This window comes from Parasteatoda tepidariorum, chromosome 10 (assembly GCF_982258835.1).
Source record: "Parasteatoda tepidariorum strain Cologne lab strain chromosome 10, Ptep-v5.0, whole genome shotgun sequence".
NCBI classification, from domain to species: Eukaryota; Metazoa; Arthropoda; class Arachnida; order Araneae; family Theridiidae; genus Parasteatoda; species Parasteatoda tepidariorum.
In genome coordinates, this window is record NC_141764.1 from 78,819,801 (window position 1) to 78,837,206 (window position 17,406).

The window sequence follows — 17,406 nt, forward strand, 5'->3', positions numbered from 1 at the left end:
AGATTGGCCATTGTGTACAATATAATTATTGTACACAATAATAATTGTAAAACAGTTATTAAGATTAGACACCTCTTTAAATAACTACTTTATCTTTTTGCTTAAATTTTACATAATAAAATTTAAAAAAACAATTCCAATGCTGATGACAACCCAAAAATAATTTTATGCTGATGACAACCCAAACTTATTAATTTTATGCTAATGACAACCCAAACTTATTAATATTATGCTGATGACAACCCAAACATTTAATATTATGCTGATGACAACCCAAAAAAATTTTATGCTGAGGACAACCCAGACTTATTAATATTATGTTGATGACAACCCAAACTTATTAATTTTATGCTGATGACAACCCAAAAAAACTTTTTTATGCTGATGACAGCCCAAACTTAATTTTATGCTGATGACAACCCAAACTTTTAGTATTATGCTGATGACAACCCAAAAATAATTTTATGCTGATGACAACCCAAACTTATTAATTTTATGCTGATGACAACCCAAACTTATTAATTTTATGCTGATGACAACCCAAACTTATTAATATTATGCTGATGACAACCCAAACTTTTAATATTATGCTGATGACAACCCAAAAAAATTTTTATGCTGATGACAACCCAGACTTATTAATATTATGCTGATGACATCCCAAACTTATTAATTTTATGCTGATGACAGCCCAAACTTAATTTTATGCTGATGACAACCCAAACTTTTAGTATTATGCTGATGACAACCCAAACTTTTAGTATTATGCTGATGACAACCCAAACTTATTAATTTTATGCTGATGACAGCCCAAACTTATTAATATTATGCTGATGACAACCCAAACTTAATTTTATGCTGATGACAACCCAAACTTTTAGTATTATGCTGATGACAACCCGAAAATAATTTTATGCTGATGACAACCCAAACTTATTAATTTTATGCTGATGACAACCCAGACTTATTAATATTATGCTGATGACAACCCAAACTTATTAATATTATGCTGACGACAACCCAAACTTATTAATATTATGCTGATGACAACCCAAACTTACTAATATTATGCTGATGACAACCCAAACTTTTATCATTATGCTGATGACTATTTTTTTGTTCATATACAAAATATGCTGATATGATGATGTATAGCTATAAGTTAGAAATTATCACTGATGTTATCTTTAAAATATGTTATTTTTGATTAAATAATTACAATTTACAATCATATAAAACTAAAATTATTAAATTTATTTAATGAATTAATATTTGAAAATTGAATTAATATTTGAATACGATATTGTGATTCGTATTTACACCTTTTTAAAAACCTATGTAGCGATTCTCGCAAGTTTAAAATTCAATGTGTTGATTTGCTCATGCAGTTTTAATATCAAACATTGATTTTCGTATTTATACGTGATTTTAAAATAAGGCATTGAGATTCGCATTCACGCATTCTAAAAGCTATGCATCATAATTCTTATTTATGCAATCTAAAAATTACGCATCATGATTCGTATTTACGCAATCTAAAAATTATGAATCGAGATTTGTATTTACGCGTTTTAAAAATTCTATATCCCTGTATGTATTTTCTCATTTTCAAAATCGTATATCTAGTTTCATATTCATGTGATTTCAAAACCCATAATTGTTATTCATATTCACGCAATTTTAAGATCAACTATCACGATTCTTGTAAGAAGTACATTTTTTAAAAATTAGTTACTATAAAGGTGACTGTTTTTCTAAGGACGATTATTAGTATCAAAGTGTTTACATAATGCTAATAATCACTAGTATCAAAGTGATTATTAGTATTAAAGTGTTACAACATCAGAGAAACTGGAAGGGAATATATTCAAAACTTTCATTCTGTGCTTGCAAAGAAGAAAAAATAGGATTTGTCACAAGATGTTTGAAGATGGACTAACGACTAAATGTAGAAAACATAAAAGATATAGCGAACAAAAGCAATAACTTAAAAAGAGATTTAATTTAATTTGTTTTTGGGGAAAAAGATTACTGATTATTACTGATATATTTGCTATAAATCACATTACAGTATTTATTAAAAGAAATGAAATATTAATGTATATTCTCAGTAGTTTTAATTTGCTAAACCAGGTAGTTTTTCAAGTAATAATTGTCTCTTATGTGAACTGGGGAAAAATATAATTTCCAGATTTATTTTTTCAGGTGGTAATTTTTATTTTCACTAAAAAATGTTAAGTATCAATGTAATCATTTATATAATGATAGATTAGTACACAATTGTATGTCAACACATTATTTATTACCTTAAACTGTTATTATTAAAGGGTTGCGCTTGCGTAAAATTTACTATCGTGGAAATTCAGCTTTTTTGCTTTTTGGCTAATCTCATCCCTGTTTATAGCCCAGTCCTAGTTTTGTCAGAAATGAATCTGAAAGTTTGGAAATATATTACAAATCCATCATATCAACATCTTTCTCTGTGTTTTTTTAAATTGGAACTTTAGTTTCTAAAACAGTTTGCTGCGATTGAATATCTTCTCAAACCTTTTTAAATGCTCAAGAATGAGAGTAAATTTTTTTTCTTCCATTTTCCTTTATTAGGCTTTAAATAAATATAGAATTTTCTAAAATAGCTTTTTAAAAATGTATAGACTGTGGGATAGAATAGGCCAATTTTAACTGTTAAAATTTTTTTTCATACTGAGTAATTTTTAAAAAATATTTTTATAACCGTCGTTGAACAGCCAACCCAATTTTCGGTTTACGACTACTAATGTTCAACTCTGAAGCCTTGTAACTTCGAACCCTATCCAGAAGACCAGGGAACTCCTGGATCAGACCTCCTACAATTGTTTGCTCAGATCTATTAAAGTGTTAGAGATATCCTATTACATTTAATTTGAAAATTCATGTTAACTGTGCACTGGTTTCTTAAATGAAAACAGTGAAATAAAAAAGAATCATGAATCAACCAATTATCAACAATAAAACACAACAGATTAATATACAAATGCTGAATTTTCTACTAGAAGTTTTAATAATTTGTGAAATTTATAAAGTGCTATATTTAATAAATTAATCAGTTAGCATTCAGTAAATTACAGTTTCAATTATGGTGTTAAAAAAAAAGAGATAATTGTTCATCTCTAATATTTCAAATACTATGCCATAAATATATGCAATCTAGTAAATATTGTCCTAATTGTTTGGTTAAGGGAGCAGTTGAAAGCTTATACCACTTAAAGTAGTTTTGCATTTTGCCCTAACTATCATAAAATAATTCTGTGCAAATATAATTTTTAATAAATATTTATTATTTTTTTTATTTATTTCGTGATGATCAAAACATTTTTGAATTGTGAAATGTATAAATTTCTACATCATTTTAATGAAAGTAACTTTATATGGCAAAAAGGAAATTTGTACAAAATTGATCAAATAGTGTTTGAGTTATCAAATTTTAAAAAGTATTATATTTAAAATTCAATTTCTCAAGAATTATTCAATCAATTTCATTCCAATTTTGTAGTTTGCCAATTAAAATTACATTCTTACAAATTCTTTCTTAATCAAAATTACAAATTTGTATAGCTTTTGTATGAATTTTTTTTCCAAATGTTATTGAATCAAATAATAAGAAATAATTATTTAAAAATATTTTTTTTTATTCACTCAAAGTTTTCAAGATATTGCAAAATTTTCCTAAAGTAAAATTAACTTTAAGGGGTTGAACCTTTTGACTGCCTTCCTGAAACTATTGAGAGCATATTTTCCAGATTGCTGCTACCTTCCAAAATGTGAGGTTTAGGAATCCAAATCAATTTTAAAAAAATTATGTTTATTCAGTGAAAGTAGAATTTTGTATCTAATTTTGTAACTTAATGTATTGTTTATACTAATTAATTAGCATATTTAAGGTAAAGCCCTCGAACCATTATGATTGAGTCATAGTACATGAAATCCAACATTAGATCAGATGTTATTCAGGACATTCCATTTATTTTATTTAGGTACTGAACATTTTAAAAATATATTTTGGCTTTTATAGGTAAGCAATATTAGTTGATTCGTAGAACATGAAACTATATATTATCTCTAAAATAAAAAACCATCTTTTCTTGATTAATAGTATCATTGAAAATGTTTTTCAGATTTTAAAGAAATTATAAAAGCTTTCACAACAAAATGCAATGTGAATGAATTGTCTGTATAATTTCTCTTTTACTGGCACTCTAAACAATTCATGCTTTTATTCATCCTTTTTGAAAATGCATTACAATATAAACTTTGTTTCATAAAATGAAAAGTGCTTTGTAATTAAAAAAAAAAAATTAGTTGAGCTTTTATAGCAAAAAATAATTTGAATACTGATTGAACTTTTTTCTACCTTCGTAGTTGCAGAAGCTTTGGACGATGACGTATTAGTAACTGAAACAACGGACATTATTATTGATCCTTTGACTAAACTCCAAATAAAAGAGGCTGTTAAAAGCAGAATCTGCAATCACTCATATGATAAAAATAGCATATTAGCATATTTAAAGTCAAGAAAAAATAGGTAATTTTTTTTCAACTTGATATTCTATTAAACATTACATTGTATTATCATTCATTACCTATGAGAACAAGCTGCTACAGATTTTGTGTAATTTTAATGAATTTTAGTTTAAGGAAAAATAACAATTTCCTGTCGGGGCAGTGATATACAATGTTGTGCTGTACACAACAATGTACATTGATCTGTTTTCGATCACAGGTTTTGTCTGAGTTATGTCTATGATGTAGCAGCTTTTATAATTTAAATGAAATACGTGAATCAGAAAAAAAATGAAAGGTGTTGTATTTTGTTTCTTATTGAACATTTTATAGCTAACATAATCACATAGCTACAATTTAAAGTAATGTTTAGAAATTAGTTAAATTTTATTGTTTAAGTGATTTTATTCATCTTTTTTTTTTATTACAACTTTGAAACAGGGCTCCCTCCCACGCATCAGGGAGACCAGGAAAACTTGGAATTGTCAGGGAATTATATTTTAACTCCAAACATCAGGGAATAGTTCGGAAAAATTGCCATTTTTTACAAAAACTTGAAATTTCCTATATCATGCGTGGAAAATAACCAGTCTTTGAATTATCAATAACAGTAATCAGTTATTAAGTTTGGAGTTAAATTGTTCTAACATCTATTACATTTATTGTTGTAAAAATTTCACATTTTAGTCAAACTGATATGTTCCCATCCTCATGCAGTTATATAATATAAAAAAATCAATAGATCAAATAAAGTATATAGAGTAAAACAAATCAAAGTTTTCTGACAAAAAATTGCATGGTATAGATAAAATATGGACTAGATTTTGATTGAAATTTACCTGAAAAGATGAGGAATTTTTCTTTCTGAAATTGAGTGGAGACCCTGTAGAAAATCTTTACTGGTGTGAAAAATCTGATTGTTAAATTATTTTTGCATTATTATATATTTTTAATAGCATTTCATTTGATTGGGTTTTTTTAAAGCTGAAATTTATCAGTCACTTTTCTTATTCTCTTATGGCTTTGAAACTTTATACAAATACTTTATTAGGATCTTTGAAATGCTTTATTAATAAAAAGACACCCTTTTTGAGTTTTTTTTTTTTTTAAATTAAGCGATTTTTTAAAAAATTGAAGAAAGATTTTCTCACATTTTAGATTCATCATATCAGTTGATCATATGAGTTTTTATTCCAGAGGTTTTTCCTTCTTATGCAATGAATTTTGTGTCATCATATATATTGAATGTGCAAAATTTAATAGTATGTTAGGACTTTAAATCGATGGTTTTGCTATATATACGTGCTTGTGTATAAGTGTATATATATATATATATATATATATATATATATATATATATATATATATATATATGTATATATATATATATATATATATATATGTATATTAATATGTACGTATGTATATGTATATATATATGTACGTATGTATATGTATATATATATGTACGTATGTATATGTATATATATATGTACGTATGTATATGCATATATATATGTACGTATGTATATGCATATATATATGTATATATATATATATATATATATATATATATATATATATATATATAATATATATAATATATATATATAATATGTATTATATATAATATATATAATATATATATATAATATGTATTATATATAATATATATAATATATATATATAATATGTATTATATATAATATATATATATATATATATATAATATGTATTATATATATATATATATATATATATATATATATAATATGTATTATATATATATATATATATATATATATATATAATATATATATATATATATATATATATATATATATATATATATATATATATATATATATATATATATATATATATATAATATGTATATATATATAATATGTATATATATATTATATGTATATATATATTATATGTATATATATATACAGTGATACCTCGAGATACGAGTTTAATTCGTTCCGAAACCTTGCTCGTATGTCAATTTACTCGTATCTCAAAGCAATTTTCCCCATTGAAATCAATTGAAATGCCATTAATCCGTTCCAGCCCCAAAAATACTACCCAAATTGCTTTTGTTACTTGTTTTTGAATAAGAAAAAATTATTTATTAACGACAAATATTGTATAAAATCATTATTAAACATAATGTAAATAAAAAAAACTGGTTTTACAAAGTGGACAAACATATTTGTATTCTGGTCACTGAAATGCAACTTACGCACAACTTAAATGCTACTGTATGCTTAGTTTTAGTCACTGCTTTTCTCTTCACTGGTCTTTGCTTTTTTCGCCGGATTAAAAAAAAAACTGTCCAAAGAGGTTTGTTTCGTCCTCTTTTTGATAATGTTGCGGAAATGTGCTAGACAAGTGTCATTAAACAGCTCCGATGCACGACCAGTTGCAACTTTTTCGGGATGTTTCTTTTCCACGAACTGTGAAACTCTCTCACACATTCCCAAGATCTCTTTTATCTCACTTGTAGAGATAGCCTCCTCCACCTCTGGCTCTTCCTCGAAACCAATTTCTTGCAGAACCGCCGAATTCTGCTGCGACTGTAAATCTTGTAATTCCTCGGCCGTCAGCTCCTGAGAGTGCTCCTCGACGAGCTCGTTCACGTCTCTCTCATCCATCACCAGGCCCATGGATTTTCCCAGAGACACAATTTCCTCCTCCACTGGCACTTCGGGTTCGAATCCTTCGAAGGTACTTTCAGCTACAGACTCAGGCCACAGCTTCTTCCACGCAGAGTTCAAGGTTCTCGTTGTAACACCCAACCAGGCCTGATCAATAATTCTGAGGCATATCACGATGTTAAAGTGATCCTTCCAGTACTCTCGAAGGGTGAGGTTTGTGTTCTCAGTCACTTCAAAGCAGCGCCGGAATAGGTACTTAGTGTACAGCTTTTTAAAATTAGAAATCACCTGCTGATCCATGGGCTGCAGGATAGGAGTGGTGTTAGGTGGTAGATAAAGAACCTTTATAAACTTGAACTCTTCGAGGATGTCATCTTCGAGGTTCGGTGGGTGAGCAGGAGCATTGTCGAGGACGAGAAGAGCTTGCATGGGTAGGTTGTTTTCCTGTAGAATCACCTGCTGATCCATGGGCTGCAGGATAGGAGTGGTGTTAGGTGGTAGATAAAGAACCTTTATAAACTTGAACTCTTCGAGGATGTCATCTTCGAGGTTCGGTGGGTGAGCAGGAGCATTGTCGAGGACGAGAAGAGCTTGCATGGGTAGGTTGTTTTCCTGTAGATATTTCTTAACAGAAGGACCAAAAACCAGGTTTACCCACTGCACAAAGAACTGCCTAGTGACCCATGCCTTCGGGTTTGCCCTCCACATAACTTGCAGTTTTTCTTTTAAAACCTTATGTGACTTAAAGGCTCTGGGATTTTCCGAATGGTAAACAAGCAGAGGCTTTATCTTGCAGTCTCCACTCGCATTGGCGCACAGTGCGAGAGTTAGTCTATCCTTCATGGGTTTGTGGCCTGGCATTGCCTTCTCCTCTGCCGTTATGTATGTCCTATTCGGCATCTTCTTCCAGAAAAGCCCTGTTTCGTCACAGTTGAAGACTTGCTGGGGGATGTATCCATTGGCTTCTATTAGTTCGGAAAAAGTTTTGAGGTAATCCTCAGCTGCCTTCACATCCGAACTTGCTGCCTCACCATGCCTGACAATGGAATGAATGCCGGTCCTTTTCCTAAAGTTGTCAAACCAGCCTCGACTAGCTTTAAACGAGTCTTCTGATGCCTCGTCCGTGGAAGTGTGAGGGGTCTGATGCAGCAAATCACCGTAAATCATACGTACCTTCTCGCATATGATGCCCTGTGTTAAGGTATCGCCTTTAAGCTGCTTCTCCGTCACCCAAACCATCAGCAGTTTCTCCATCTTTTCATGAAGAGAGCTCCGGAGCTTAGAAATTATTGTAACTCCCTTAGCTGTCGTTATACCCTTTATCGACTCCTTCTGTTTAAGCACAGTGCATATCGTTGAAGTACTACGCCCGTACTGCCTCGCCAAGTCAGCTACTCGTACACCTTGCTCATTTTTTTCTATGATTTCACGCTTTAATTCAATAGAAATCATCTTCTTCTGAGCACTGACCTTTCCACTCACTTTCTTCGGACCCATGGTTATAAAAAGAAATGTGATAAAGTATGTAAATGCACAAAAAGCGCAAAGCCCTAGAAAAACTTAACAAAGATGCTTCAACAGCGAGATAAACAAGCACTCTGGGGGGAAAATGTACGTGTGATAATGCGCGATACGCAGGTTGTCGCCGGTGGGTGCTGTCAAAGCGCATGCGCAACTGAAATGCCCTTCCACCCTTTTCAGTTATTTCATCGGCTGGAGAGAGGTGAAGGAGGGTTGCGAGGCGCAGACTAGACTGGTGGGCCGTGTGCAGAGTCACAGCTGGCCGTTCCTCGTATCTCAAATTTCGCTCGTATTTCAAAGCAAAATTTCACTCGCTCGACAGCTCGTATCTCAAATAACTCGTATGTTGGGGCATTCGTATCTCGAGGTACCACTGTATTATATGTATATATATATATATATATGTACGTATGTATATGTATATATATATTATATGTATATATATATATATATGTACGTATGTATATGTATATATATATTATATGTATATATATATATATATGTACGTATGTATATATATATTATATATATATATATATATATATATATATATATATAGCAAAACCATTGTTTTAAAGCCCTAACTTACTATTAAATACTGCACATTCAATTTAAATGAAGACACAAAATTCATTGCATATGAAGGAAAAGCCTCTGGAAAAAAAACTCATATGATCAACTGATGTGATGAGTGTATATATATATATTGTCATCAATATTTTCAGCAATAACTCTTTAATGAATTCTGTTTTAACCACCAATTTATGATCAAAGATTATTTTGTAACATACTTCTATCAATACCAAATATTACCTTGCCCGTGTCTTTTGAAAGCGGTGCATTTTTAATGCGTTCTCAATTTAAATATCGCATATTGAGATGAAATGTTTTATTAATTTTAAAGCTGGAGAACTGAGAAATAGTAAAAGTGACTGTTCAGAAATGGACATGTCACATTTACGGACAAGTTTTGACGAATAAATTTAATATGTTTTACTTCATTTATTATTTTAACGTATTCTTTATATTTTATTAAAGTTTATAGCTCATTTTTAATAATTTTAAAAGTTGTAATTTTTATAAAAAATATCAGGTGTCTGAAATTTCTTTTTCTGAGAATGACTTATTTAAACTGAAAAATTATGAGTAATTTTTTTAAAAAAAAAATTGAATTTTTATAAACTGTGCATGAGAAAATGCTATTACATTATAATTTTGAAATGGTAAAGAAATAAGTATTCAAACAGTTGTTTAAATACTCAAATCATTAAATTTTTGTATTTATAAGACATATTTGTGTAACAGTTTTAATTCATTTTTTAAAGATGCCCATATTCTGGTTGCGTTCAGAATTTGTCAAGAGATGACTTGATTGATGACATTGAATTACAAACTAAAATTAATAGCCTGTAAGTACACTTATGTTATATTATATATATATTATTTATATTATATATATTATTATTATATAATTATATATTATTTATATTATATATATTATTATTATATAATTATATATTATTTATATTATATATATTATTATTATATAATTATATATTATTATATATATTATTTATATTATATATAATATTATATATAATATCTATATATTATATACAGATTGATGACAAAATAATACGAACACCTGTGAAAAAGTGTGACTTATTTCACACCTGCAGTACAGCCGCGCCACCTACAACAGAAGTCTGCCACCTAGTGAGCGTGAAGAGGAAGCTATCAGTCTCTCAACATTAGTCACCTGTGTTGCATGAGTTTATCTAACTAGATTTTATAAGGTGAAATGTCTGACCAGTCAGAATTCCAAAGAGGGATGATTGTTGGGGCGCGTTTAAGTGGAGCATCGGTGACAGGATTAGCAAACCTTTTGGGATTTGCAAGAAGTACTGTATCAGCCGTTATGGCAGCATACATGAAAGAAGGTAAGACGAAGTCTTCAAAGCAAAACAGTGGCCGAAAGTCAAAGCTTGATGATAGGGATAGACGTGTCTTGCAGCGCGTAGTAGCTCGAAAACACAAGCAATCGTTGACCGAGATAACATCAGACATGAACAGTCATCTTCAGGACCTCGTTTCAACAAGAACTGTTCAAAGAGAACTTCGTGCAGCGAACATTTATGGGAGAGTGGCAATTCGTAAACCCTTGGTGACAGCAACCAATGCTCTCAAGCGCCGTCAGTGGTATAGAGATCACGAAGGCTGGTCCTCACAGCTGTGGCAGCAGGTAATATGGTACAATGAATCATCCTTCACCTTATTTCAGACCACCAGACGCATTTATGTCTGGAGATCACCCAAAGAAGCGTTTGATCCTGAATGCCTCTTACCAACTGTGAAACATGGAGGTGGCTCCATTATGGTTTGGGGTGCGATATCTTGGTGTGGTCTTGGGCCACTAGTACGTCTGCATGGGAGAATCAAATCTAATGACTATCTAAGCGTTCTAGCGGATCATGTTCATCCTTTTGTACAGACTGTATTCCCTGGAGAGAGACCGATTTTTCAAGACCGCAATGCCCCTACTCACACCTCTAGGTGCGTTCAAACATGTTTCGAAAAGCATGACAATGAATTTGAGCATCTCGCCTGGCCCCCTCAGTCTCCGGACTTAAATATTATTGAACATTTGTGGCAATATTTGGAGTCTAAATTTCGTTCCTGATTCCCACCTCCATCAAATCTTTTGGAGGCCGCTTTGCAAGAGGAATGGCTTAATATTCCTTTAAACGTTGTGCATGGCCTTTATTCATCAATCCCTCGTCGTATTAAATATGTAATTCAGTCAAAGGGTGGTCCAACTCCCTATTAATAAAAATTTTCTGATATTTCACAGGTGTTCGTATTATTTTGTCACCCATCTGTATATATATATATGTTATATTATATATATATTATTATATTATGTATATTATTAATTTTTTCCTTTACAAAATCCTATTAAAAAAAGAAACAAGACTCAGAATGGTATGTTATTAAGCCTGTAAAAAATATATTTTAAAGAGAAACGATATTGTAGAGTAGAGCGTAAATTAATTTTACTCAACACTCCTTTTCAGACAAAATATTGTTAGGGATTTGGCAACTTATTTCAATGCATGTCGTATGTTATAAATTTAGATGTAGGTTATAAGTTAAATATTACAGCAAAACATTATTAGGGATCTGGCAACTTCCTTCTGTACGTCATTTGTTATAAATTTAGATGGAGATTTTAAGTTAAATAAAGGCAAAACATTAAATTATATGGCAACTTAATATGAAACTTATTTCAATGTATGTCATTTGTTATAAATATAGATGGAGATAAGTTAAATATTGAGGCAAAACGTTATTAGGGATAGGGCAACTTATATCAATGCATGTTGTATGTTATAAATTTGATCGAGATTATAAGTTAAATATTGATATGGCAAAAAGTTAAACCAAAATTAAAAATTAAAGCTCCTCAATTTTGAGACCAACGGCATTAATCACATTAGAGTAAAGTTAGTTAGCATTGTGCATGGGCACCTTTTCTTCCCAGGCAGCTGGTACCCTGTGAACTCAAGCTGAATGGGCTTCAAGCAAATAGCCACGATCGATGAAACTTGAATTTGTCATAGGGGTGGGTCAAAGCCTTAACCAGTGCCCCGTGGCAGAATCGCGGCGACATTGTCGCAGAACGTTACAGAGTTTTTGCAGAAATATTTTTCTTTTGAAAAGTAAAGAAAAAAAAATTACCTTTATTTATTTTTTGACAGAAATTCACCTGTTATATTTGAATCATGCATTTAGATAATAACTTTTTGACGTGCTCGATATATGCCGATAGTATTGTAAATTGATGTAATGCTTTGATTGTACTTTCGTCAGTTATTGACATTGATTTTCATGTGGAATTTAAATATCCCAATAAACAACATGAAAAATTCGAATTGTGCAATTTCAAACAATATGGAAAGACAACAGCCTGATCAAGAAACGAAAAACGCATTTGAGGTGTTCGATTCGCGTGATTTTGTCAATCTTTTTTTTCCGGGAAGTACTATTACAGATTTAAGGATTTTTATTATTATTTTTTATTGTGATGATTAGTTCGTTACAAAAGGCGAAGGAAATAATTTCTGCTTCCCACCCCTCCGAACAAAATGCTAGAATGTCACCTATAACATTAGGATAAAAATTACATGTTCAATTAAAATAAAAATTATATATAATTTTTTTTGTAAACACAGCGCTTTTGTTATTTAAAATTAGTTACATGCATGTTTATTATTATTAAAAGTATCTTGCAGAAAGATATTAGTGCCAGAGAGTTTTGTCAGAGATAGCTCGAAAAAATTCTGACACAGGGAACCAGTGTGCCACAGTGGTTCGTTGTTATTTTTATAATGGCAAAACATTGGCATTTGATAGCTTGAATTTTTCCCAATTCAAAATAAGTCTAGTAAAATTGAATCTGAAATTCAGTACTTGAGAAATTTCAAAAATGTAAAGAAAAAGCTTTGTTTAACTTTTGAAGATATATTTCAAAGGAAAATAATGTTCATGTTTTTTTTTTCACTGTTAAATAAAGCTACAAATAAAACATTTGAGGTTTGACTCTATGAAATTAAAAAATTCTTCTGAAGAGGCAAAAGCTCTTCATTGATACACTGTATTTAGTAAGTCAGAAATAAAAAGATTGTCAATTTAAAATTATGGACTAAAATGATGCTTATCATTGTTAAAAAAAATATTAATATTAAAAGATTCTTATTGCTTATTTTTCAGATGGGAATATGTTTACACAAAGCATACAAAAGTTTGTGTCAATAATTTTCATAGTTAGTGCTGATTTAGAATATGATTTTCTTTAAAAAAATTATAATACCATTACAAGAAAACTGCCTGAAGTAAAAAAAAAAAAAAGAAACTTTAGAAGTTCTTTTAATTCTTTTGATTTTCTGTTTTGTTGCATTGTTTATTACAATTAAATGTATTTTTTATGATTTTCATATTAACAAAACTTAAAATTAGTAGAAATAAATTTTTATAAGTACTTCAAAGTTTGGTTTCAGCTACATTCAAATTTCTTAAGCAAAAAGGCTATATATATATATATATATATATATATATATATATATATATATATATATATATATAGTCTAAAACAACATAATTTTCTGAATCTAAGATAATATTCAAGAAGCCTGTTTACGTTCCATTTTCATTTGTTACAAATTTTAAAATTTTACCCATGAATCCAGTAAAATTGGTGAATCAGATATCTATTATCACTTAGTGAATTTATTATTATAATAAATTCACTAAGCTTAATGCTTAAAAATTGTAAAGAAAAATAGAAAATTAAAATTATAGCCAAAGCTTGATAGCAGATCTGTTCAACCTAGCCATTAGAATATAATTTGTTCCTGTTAATTTTTATATTGACTGTAATGTAACAGAATTAAAAGAATAAATACATAAATAAAAATTGCAAAAAAAAATAAATAAATAAATAAAATAAAAAAAGAAAGAAAGAAATTTGTATTTTAAATATTTGATGTTTCTAGATTAAAGTAATTATTTTTATGTTATTTATGTTTATGCAGTAAACTTTACTTTAAAGTTAACATTTTCCAGAATTTTCTTTAGAATTAAAAAAGAAAGATCAAAAATATATTTCTATGCTTTAATGTAATATAATGTGAGACATAATGTTGAAAACATAAATAGGTATTTACCTTTTTTTGTATAAATAAAGATCAGTATAAAGAATTAGATTTACCTCATCAATCATAAATTTTTTATTATGTAAGTTATTAGGGATTGTATTGCAGTACATAAACTAAACTGTTACCTATTTCCAATACACACATAACAGTTTTCATTCCCCTGTAAACAATGATTTTATTTAATGATATCATTATCAGGGGTTTATCCTGGTGGAAATTGTGGCATTTTTTTTTATCCCTTTCACAAGAATCAAATTCATAAAAACTACTTTATGAAATTCAAATTTATAAAAACCATACACTCACAAAATTAATTTTGTAAAAAGGGTTCTTCCACAAAGTTTCATATTATAAAAGTATTAATATTTTTAGTAATTTATCAAATTACTGCTGATCATATTATTTTTCTTATTTTTAAGAACTTTTTTATGTTAATCATGAAATATAATGAATGCTAAAATAAAATGTTTTACATGATTAAAAAACTTTAAAAAAAAAAAAAAACATTTCTATTTTATACAATTTTTGTTCCCTTACAAAAATGGAACTGGAAAAATAAAATCTGGATCAATGCCTGGAATATTTTTTAAGTAAAGGCCATTTTGTTGTGTGCACTAATAGGTGATGCAAGCGTCGCAACGAGTGCTTATGTTGTGTCCCGGCAAGTTGGAAACAACTGTGTAGGTAAACTGTAATGTCAGTTCTGTCTTTAAAACGAACAAATTTAACAAATCGCCGCAGGAGATACGGTCAGTGATGCGTCTTTAATCGGCAAAAAACCTGTCTGCTGCAGACATTTACTGACAGATTTGTGAAGTAGCAAAATTCCCTGCCATGCTAACAGGGAATTTTGCTACTCTGTGACAATGACTCTTTCCGCAGCTCAGATCCCAGCTTTATTGGTCTCTTTTGGTTGGGAAGTTTTGGACTACCCCTCCCTACAGCCCAGGCCTTGCGCTGAGTGATTTTAATCTTTTCCGATATATCAAACATCATTTTGGCGGCAGTCACTACATCAATGACTAATACGTGAAAACGACCCTAACCTCTTGGTTAATGGAATAGACAGCAATTTTGTATGAAGAGGGCATGATAAATCTAGTTGTAAGGTATGATAAGTGTTTAAATAAACTTGTCAACTATGCTAAAAAAGAGAGAGAGAGAGAAACGTAATAAATTTGTTTCACAAAAATTTTCTTTCCTGTGGTTTTTATTTTCAAACGGCCTTTGCTTACAAAACAACCCTCATATTACAATTATCATCAAAATTTTAAAATTAACGATTTTAATAGTTCGGCTTTACCCTGTCCCACCCCCGTTTCGGGGCATCCAGGGAATACTGTTGAAGGATCGGTTTAGGCCAGATCCTCCATTCTGTTTTCAAAAATCTCTTCAATTCCTTTGTTTTTTTTTCTTTTAATGGTATCAAAGTTGAAATTTCTCGGGAAAAATTTAATTCTTAAATCATCATGAACTGGACAGACAGTAAGTATGTGTTCAATATCTTCATAAGTTTAACAAACTTTGCAGTTCGGGTCTTTCCTGAACAATTTTGACTGATGAGTAAAGAGTTTGAGTAAATTTTTCGATTACTGACTTTTGGGTTAAATTGGTAAGTGTGTCGGCCCTTTGTATCATCACTATCCCATCTTTGCTGTGATGTTAAAAGGTTACTCTTCATAAGCTCTGTTCTTGTCTGTTTTGATGGTATGTCATATAGATCTATTGTTGATTTTTGACAAGCTTATTTGGCCTGTTTATCAGCTTCCTCATTGCCCGCATATCCAGTGGAATTTAATAATATTTTTGTAAGTATTTTTTAAACAATTTTAATAAACTTATATTTTCTCTTTTAGGGTATGATCACTTGATGTCACACATTACGGGTTATTTTAAAATTGTTGTATATTTCTCATATTCGCTTTCCAAATTTGTAAATTATGTAAACATTTTTATTGTCTGAAAATTGTAAAAATAAACAGTTTTGTTAGCACTTCTGCTTTATTGAATGATATTAAAATTAAGAATAGTATAAAAATTCATTACATTATTTAACAATAATTTATCGTGCATACTTTTTAAAATGTAATATTTAATTACATAGCTCTTTTACCATTAATTTCCTTTAAATAAGTGAAATACTTTTCTCTGTTATTGAATTCTCTAGAAGGAATTTTCTTTGAATAAGTTAAATAATTATTTTCAGTAAGAATTCAGTCTCCCATTTCAATTTGTTTAATGCAAGACACTCCCTAAACTTGTTTAATATCTTCAAAAAGGTGACTTTTCTTATTATCAAGTTTTTCCTCCGAATTCATTTGTTATAAAGCTACAAGATTTTGTCTTGCACTTAAAAAATATTATTTAACAAATTAAAATTATTTAATATGGTATCCAATTTACCTTGATTTTTTTTAAGTCTGCTTTTTCCAAGGTTCAGATTTTTTAATATTATTTCACCTTTTCTAATAATAGAAATCATGGTAATAGTTTTGTTGTCATAAATTTCTAACAAGACAAATTTTTTTTGTCTACTTTTCTCTTTTTCTTTTACAAAATGTATGACTTTTGTTTCACTTACAACTTAACAATCGATAATCCTTTACATAACCAACATGCAAAATATTGCTTGGATTTACTAGCACAATAAGTTGGAAATTTTTTTTCAATCATGTCATCAATTTCTTTATCTATGAGCTCCTTAACTTTGAATAGATTTGCCATATTAGATATTTTAGAAAGAATAAGGATTTTTTTTTATACCACTTTAATCTCGAAGCTGTTAGCCACTGATTATTTAAGTAGACTAGTAAAACTACCTATAATGCTTATTACGTTAAAAAATAATCCTAAATTTTTAAAATATTTATTTGGGACTAAATGATGGACTCAGACGTTATCAGGTCTAGCTATTAACTTCCTTTTCTTTTTTTTAATCTTGTAAAAAAAAATTTCTATTATTCTTACAA

General features: G+C 29.5%; 1 protein-coding gene across 4 annotated transcripts in view; it reads left to right on the forward strand.

The window, feature by feature from the left end:
- Positions 1-16,430, forward strand: part of LOC107443628 (uncharacterized) — a 30,740-nt gene extending 14,310 nt beyond the window's left edge. For 2 of the 4 annotated variants that reach the window (XR_015429672.1, XR_015429673.1), the window contains exons 4-7: positions 4,399-4,561; positions 10,049-10,132; positions 13,494-13,615; positions 16,294-16,430. Coding sequence is in view for 2 of the 4 variants with exons in the window: in XM_087153116.1 (XP_087009242.1) it covers positions 4,399-4,561; positions 10,049-10,132; positions 16,294-16,300 (254 nt within the window). In the remaining 2 variants the exon portion in view is untranslated. The remainder of the gene's footprint in view (positions 1-4,398; positions 4,562-10,048; positions 10,133-13,493; positions 13,616-16,293) is intronic. The other 2 variants (XM_087153116.1, XM_087153117.1) reach the window with 1 other exon arrangement.
- Positions 16,431-17,406: the final 976 nt, after the last annotated feature.